Source organism: Rutidosis leptorrhynchoides, chromosome 1 (genome assembly GCF_046630445.1).
Source record: "Rutidosis leptorrhynchoides isolate AG116_Rl617_1_P2 chromosome 1, CSIRO_AGI_Rlap_v1, whole genome shotgun sequence".
Taxonomy (NCBI): Eukaryota; Viridiplantae; Streptophyta; class Magnoliopsida; order Asterales; family Asteraceae; genus Rutidosis; species Rutidosis leptorrhynchoides.
This window is the reverse complement of record NC_092333.1, coordinates 395,770,725-395,778,486: the sequence shown is the minus strand read 5'-3', so window position 1 is coordinate 395,778,486 and position 7,762 is coordinate 395,770,725. Positions and strand designations below refer to the sequence as shown.

At 36.2% G+C, this 7,762-nt stretch overlaps 1 protein-coding gene across 1 annotated transcript; it reads right to left on the bottom strand.

Moving 5' to 3' along the window:
- Positions 1–6,118: 6,118 nt before the first annotated feature.
- Positions 6,119–7,368, bottom strand: LOC139901159 (uncharacterized). Its single transcript, XM_071883896.1, has 3 exons — positions 7,201–7,368; positions 6,892–7,036; positions 6,119–6,771 (listed from the first exon to the last, which is right to left on the bottom strand). The coding sequence occupies exons 1-3, from the start codon at positions 7,366–7,368 to the stop codon at positions 6,119–6,121; spliced, it is 966 nt and encodes a 321-aa protein (XP_071739997.1).
- Positions 7,369–7,762: the final 394 nt, after the last annotated feature.

Below are 7,762 nucleotides of genomic sequence, written 5' to 3'. Positions count from 1 at the left end.
GATCTAGTAGGATTAGTAATCCTCCCGAGAGATATGGGTTTCTCATAGATGGTTGCTATACGGTTGATTTGGATGAACCGACAAACTACGAAGATGCTTTATCAAGGATCGATAAAGATAAATGGCAGGAAGCCATGAACGCTGAGATGCAATCCATGTATGAAAACCAAGTTTGGGAACTTGTTGTGCAACCTCCTAGCTCCAAGCTAGTTGATTGCAAATGGCTTTTCAAGAAGAAAACCGACATACATGGAAACTTGGATACATATAAAGCTAGACTTGTTGCAAAAGGTTTCACTCAAACTCAAGGGGTTGATTATGATGAAACTTTCTCGCCAGTGGCAATGCTAAAGTCTATTAGGATATTATTTTCCATTGCTGCTCACTACGACTATGAAATATGGCAAATGGATGTCAAAACCGCTTTCCTGAATGGATATCTTGAGGAAGATGTCTATATGGTACAGCCCGAAGGTTTTGTTGATCCGAAAAATCCTAAAATGGTATGCAAGTTAAAGAAATCAATCTACGGATTGAAACAAGCATCTAGAATGTGGAATCATCGTTTTAATGAAGAGGCAAAGAAATTTGGCTTTATTAAAAATGGTGATGAAGCTTGTGTATATAAGAAAGCTAGTGGGAGCACTATCATGTTCCTTGTACTATATGTGGATGATATATTATTATTTGGGAATGATATTACCACAATGCAAGGAGTCAAAACTTGGCTAAAGAGTTGCTTCTCCATTAAGGATCTTGGAGACGCACAATACATATTGGGGATAGGGATCTATAGGAATAGATCCAAGAGATTGATAGGTTTAAGTCAAACTACATACATTGATAAAATCTTGAAAAGGTTCAAGATGGAAAACTCTAAGAAAGGTTTGGTACCTATTTAAAGAGGAACCGTTCTCAGTTCATCTCAGTGTCCTACCACGAAAGATGAACAAGAGAGAATGAAGAAAGTCCCATATGCATCCGCTATTGGGTCTATCATGTATGCAATGATATGTACTAGACCGGATGTGTCATGCGCTCTAAGCTTGACAAGTAGATACCAGAACAACCCAGGAAACAGTCATTGGATTGCTGTTAAAAGTATATTGAAATACCTTAGGAGAACTAAGGATATGTTTCTAATATACGGGTCTGGTGAGGAGGAACTCGCCGTAAAAGGTTACGTGGACGCGAGTTTCCAAACTGATCGAGATGACTCTCGATCACAATCCGGTTATGTCTTCATGTTAAATGGTGGTGCGGTCTCTTGGAAGAGTTCGAAACAGGAAGTTGTTGCGTTATCCACTACAGAGTCGGAGTACATTGCCGCCTCACTGGCAGCTCAGGAAGCTGCATGGATGAAGAAATTCATCGACGACTTAGGAGTGGTCCCTTCCATTCAGGACCCTCTTGAGATCTTTTGTGACAACGAGGGTGCGATTGCTCAAATCAAGGAACCTCGTGCTCATCAAAAGACTCGTCACATTGAGCGGAGATTCAACTACATCAGGGATGAGGTTGAAAAGGGAAAGATATGTATTCACAAAGTTCACACAGATCATAATGTTGCGGATCCACTCACGAAGCTTTTACATGGGCCAAAACATGAGGGACATGTTTGTGCGTTAGGGCTTCGATATTCTAGTGATTGGAAATGATCTATTTTATGTATTGTACCAGAACGAAATTATTCAAACTCATTAATATAACTATGGTGTTAATTTATTTGAGTTATGTTCCTATTTTGCATATTTCATCCATGAATAAGCAATTATTCTAAATTTCCGTAGTCGATCACATTTGTGGGAACAAGTGTGAGGTTTAGACTATTATGAACTCGGATTGGTATACATTCATAGGTTGAATGTGGGGCAAGGTTGCAACCAAGGTTCATAGATATTTGTGGGAAACAAATATTGGAAGACCCGCTCTCAAGAATTACTGTATAGAGCCTTTGTGGTTGATCACATGTAATCTTGAGTAAAGGCGAATATCATTGTATCCTCTGACCTGAGATACATATTGGATTCGGATATTCACCTAGTACTGTGCCTTGATTCTTTTCTTCGCTATTCTGAAACATGGTAGTACATAAGGAAGAACTCAGGTATATTACAAAGTGTATATCTAGGACGTATGTAGTCAAGATGGGATTTGTCCCTCTTATTTGTTGAGAGTAAGATGTCTAAGGCCTGAAAAGTTAAATCTATAAGAGAGTGATCACTCTGTATCTCTTGGATTTAACATGACATCTAGGACGAAAGGATATAATGAAAGATTCACCTACATATATCAGTTCGAGTAGGGAGCTCGAAAGGGATGATGTTATTGAATGGCACAAAGTCATAACATATTAGGGGTGATGGACGGTGTGTTAGGCTGTATCCATCACTTGCATTAATTTCTTATGTTTCTCGTGCAAGTGGGAGATTGAAGGTATTTCATATGCCCGAGAGACATATTAAATTAACGTGGCTAATATGTTTTGATCCAAGTCGGGTCATACCCAATAACAAACTTACTGACACCTTATTCGTATTTGATCTTAGTGATTGAATCATTGATTAAATACGCGACACTTGAATTCAAGAAAATGGTTTCTAAAATAATAACACTTGATATGTAAATATAAATTATGGGATAATTTATATGATATGGTTTTAATTATTTATAGGCTAAATAATTAATCATGTTATGTTACATTTTATAAATGCATTTATAAATAATGTACACATACATAATTAAATAAAATGGAAGTTTTATAAAATTTAATTTTATAAAATAAAACCAATTTTATTTAAAAGACATAGTAGTGGCATTGGGAGGGTAATGACACATGTTCAAAGATTCCATCTTTTGGTCAATACTTCCCATTTCCACAAGTATATGTCTAGCACTCTTGGAGACTAAAATGCATGCAATTTACATATCAAAAATAAGCAAAAAAAAGCTCCCAAAAACTGCTGCTGTTGCCGTGAGCTTAGGGAGGGAGAAAAGGCTTCTTCAAGTTTTTTTTTTTAGCTTATTTTCAAGTGTCAATTAAATCCTAACCAAAGTACAAGGTGTTGGTAAAAAGTTTGGGGTATAACAACTTGAGGTTTCATAGTTTTGGAGCTCCATTCAACATCATCATCTTCATCATTTACTAGCAAGCTTGGAGTAGGTATAATTCTTACTAGCTTCTTTTACATTTAAGTGTATTTTCAAGACTAGATCTTTTAATGGAATTCTTGTTTTAAAAGGTTAATACTTTGCATGCATAAACTTGAAAATTGCTTCCGCTTATACACATATATATACACGAAAATATATACATACAAAATGGATTTTGTGACTTGTTTATTTGAAGAATTCCATCAATTTCATGCTAGTTGCCAAATGATGGTTCCCACATGTGTTAGGTGACTCACATGGACTGCTAAGAGCTGATCATTGGAGTGTATATACCAATAGTACATACATCTAAAAGCTGTGTATTGTACGAGTACGAATACGAGTGCATACGAGTAGAATTGTTGATGAAACTGAACGAGGATGTAATTGTAAGCATTTTTGTTAAGTAGAAGTATTTTGATAAGTGTCTTGAAGTCTTTCAAAAGTGTATGAATACATATTAAAACACTACATGTATATACATTTTAACTGAGTCGTTAAGTCATCGTTAGTCGTTACATGTAAATGTTGTTTTGAAACCTTTAGGTTAACGATCTTGTTGAATGTTGTTAACCCATTGTTTATTATAACAAATGAGATGTTAAATTGTTATATTATCATGATATTATGATATATAATATATCTTAGTATGATGTATATACAGTTAAATGTCGTTACAACGATAATCGTTACATATATGTCTCGTTTCGAAATCATTAAGTTAGTAGTCTTATTTTTACATATGTATTTCATTGTTAATACACTTAATAATATATTTACTTATCATTTAAAATAATAAAACAAGTGTATCAATATCTTAATATGATTCATATGTACCTAGTAAGACGTTGTTATAACGATAATCGTTATATATATCGTTTTCGAGTTTCTTAAATTAATAGTCTCATTTTTATATATATAACTCATTGTTAAAATACCAAATGAGATACATACTTATAATAAAAACATTTTAACTATATATATAACCATATATATGTCATCGTATAGTTTTTACAAGTTTTAACGTTCGTGAATCACCGGTCAACTTGGGTGGTCAATTGTCTATATGAAACATATTTCAATTAATCAAGTATTAACAAGTTTGATTGCTTATCATGTTGGAAACATTTAATCATGTAAATATCAATCTCAATTAATATATATAAACATGGAAAAGTTCGGGTCACTACACCAGGCTACCACGCTCGACCTCACACCAACCCTACCTTGCCGCCTCGGTGGGTTCCCAACCTTGCCGCCTCGGTTAGTGTCCAACTAACAATGCGCACATAAGATCACAGATAATCAGTCATGTAATCGTCCTAACTAGCATGGCGAAATCTAACTACACATGGCAATCATACTGGATATAAACATAAGAGTAAAGAGTCTGAACAAGTAGCGTGTCAGCTACTTAATACTCTATCCGAAGATAGACCCACCCACCAAATACCAGCAACTAGCTCAGATAATTTATCACTGAACGATTTCCTTATCCTTATCACCTGAACATAAGGCAAATCAAGTTAGTTTATGTCTGTTAGCACAAAATAGCACAAAACAGCACAATACAGTAAATCAGTAACCAAAAGTGTCACTAAAAGTTTACCTAACACTTATGCATTTTCAGAATTTACATCCTGATTATCATAAGTCATGTGGACAGCATAACAGCTAGAAAACAGCTAATTTAAACAACAACTACTGATCTGATCTACATTCGTACGGTTGCCCATGCATCCGTACGGTTGCAAGTCCATCTGTATGGTTGCATTGTGCATCCGTACAGTTACATACTTTCTGCCCAGTTGCACCAACATCACCGCATCTATACGGTTGCACATGCACCCGTACGGTTGCACAGTGTACCCGTGCGTTTGCAAACTGCAACCGTACGGTTGTCTTCATTGTGCAGTAGCAGCAGAAAACTGACGGGTTTCAACCTAAAATCACCAATTCTTGCTCTAGAGCTCGTTTCTTACCTCTAAACTGACCAAATCAAGTACACTTAACATCAATAAGCATAAACCCACAAGATTTTGACACAAACAACATCAAAATCAACCATTTTGACTCAAAATTGTACTTTTACAAAGTTAACACAAAATCTTCATTTTCTCAAAGATTAGAGTTTGAAACACTTTGATTCTTACCTCAATAGACTCAGTAAATTGTAGAGAACAAGATGATATGAATGATTTGATCTCTTAGAACACAAATTAGAAATCTAAGGTTTACAAGTGGTAAGATTTTAGGTACGGGGTAATATAGAATCTTCAAGAAAAAAGAGAGGAAAGGTTGGTCACAAGATTATATATTTAAGTTAAAATACAATAACCCATCACACACGGGTATTTACCAGTTATTTAATAACTTTCGTACTTAATTTGACTTTCCTAACGGAGTCCAAATTAAATAAACGAACATGTTCTGTGACCCTTGTCACAAACCGGTCTTAACCAAATAATAAAATAACACTAAACAGATAATTAAAATAAATGCATAATTAGTCACACATAAAATACTTTAAATAATCCTAATCGAAATGGGAAATCACACTTAAAATACATTAAATAATCCTAATCGCTCCCTAAATTGCATGTTGAATAAATCTGAGACTGATAAGCTTTAAAATCTTCAACTTTATCTTTACCCTTTGATTTTGAGGCCGATTGTCTTACTACCTTTTTAGAAATAAATTCACCTGTTCGGTCAAAAGGTGCACTACACGTATTCGTACCATGACCCGGTTCTTTGCAACGAGTACATGTTCTTTCTGTTTTAGAAGTTTCTTCACCTTGTGAAGGTTTACGATTTGTACTTTTCAGGCGTCCAGGTTTTCTTTTCACTGGAATGGGGAGTTTACAATTTGTAAAACGTCGGGCCCCGGATCTGACCATTCTGACCGATGGGGTAAAGGAAGGATGTGTTCCGCATACATATTTATATAAGTTTCGATCGTGAATCAACATGATACATAACAAGTAACATCCTCTACTTCGAAGCATCGTGCTGCTGCAATAACATGTCCGCAAGGTATGCCCGATAATTTCCACTGGCTACATGAACATACTATATCTTCTAGATTAACCATCCCATTTTTTCGTCCATTACGAACTTCTATTAGATTGTTTGTCGATGGAATTGCTTGCCACCTTCTAGATTTTTTCGTCATTTTAGCTATTTTACGTTCAGTATATGGAGTAACCGTGGAAGTAAGACTAACCGATGTGTTGCGGTGTTTGAAATACCAATCTTGTACCGAAGCGCGGAGAAATTCCAATAACATGCAAACAGGTAGTTTTCGAGCATGTTTACTAAGTGCGTTGATAGACTCTACACTGTTGCTAGTAAGATATGAATACCTAACATGTTCAGCTCTATTTCTGGAAAATTTGTGAAAACCAACGTCTTCTAGATATTTGTAAGTCGCTGTCAATCTTCTTTGAAATACACTAAGATGATCCTGAAAATCCGACGCATGGTAAGCCTTAACCATTTTCCAATAGTGCCATTCGAAATACTTTAATTTGCTAGATTTTCCCTTGACGTTCATGAACAAATGACGTGCGCAAAAAGCATGAAACGCTCCAGGAAAGACATTTGAAATACCATGTGCTATTGAAGGGGGACGATCAGATATAAAAGTAAGCTTTGACATAAGATCACCCATACCACAAAGCATTAAATGATCTCTTTGGTTGCCAAAAAACCATGACCAAACCTCGTTTGTCTCGCCTTCACCAATTCCATCAGCCAGTGGCAAAATTCCATTATTACCATCCATTGCAACATCAACTAAATTAGTCCCCAAATACCCCAACTTCAAATGCACACCATCGACTATGATTATCGGACGACAAAATTGAACAAATGATCGAACCTGCATGGTAGATTTACAAAATAAGTAAACAAAAAACAAGACGCAAGGACGCAAGGATAAATTTGCGTCTGTCTTCTCATGTAGTTAAGGAGGCGCAAGACACAAAAAAGGCGCAAGGCTGCTATTGCGCCTTGCCTCCTCTATGATCTTGAAGACGCATGGACTTTCTTGCGCCCTTGCGCCTGGGTTGGTAGGCGTAAGGAATACCTTGCGACTGGTGCCAGACGGATGCAACCATATGCAAGGGAGTAAGATACACCTTGCGTATGATTGCAACCATACGCAAGGGCGCAAGGTGCACCTTGCGCCCAAACAGAAACAAATAAAGTCATTTAGTTTTACCTTGCCATTTACCAGAATGATAAATAAAAGCAATAATACTTACAACTACTCCGCCAAGAGAATAGTAACACATCAAAAACTTATTTCCTCGTTAGTGATCACATTAGTTACGCTTCCCAGGTTGTGGATCCTGATGTTATATAGGTAAACTGGAAGTATTCAGAACGAGTAATCACTACTGCCACGAAGCATTTGTAATGTATGACATTTGGCCCTCCATGCTTGATTGTAAGATATGCTCACACCAAACCGGTTGCCTATATCCTCACGTATATCTTTCGGTTTATATTCTCGATGGGCCGATTTGAATGAATATATAAGAATACTACCCAACACCTTTTTGCTTGCATGTTTATTGTTTCCCATAATTTGTGTGCGTGAACA

Excerpts from the sequence above, each read along its gene's own strand:
- LOC139901159 (XM_071883896.1), bottom strand. The coding sequence starts at position 7,368 with ATGACTTTATTTGTTTCTGTTTGGGCGCAAGGTGCACCTTGCGCCCTT. Across the intron at positions 7,037-7,200 it reads AGGCGCAAGGGCGCAAGAAA|GTTCGATCATTTGTTCAATT; the intron begins GTCCATGCGTCT and ends TCTACCATGCAG. Across the intron at positions 6,772-6,891 it reads GGCTGATGGAATTGGTGAAG|CACATGGTATTTCAAATGTC; the intron begins GCGAGACAAACG and ends CCCCTTCAATAG.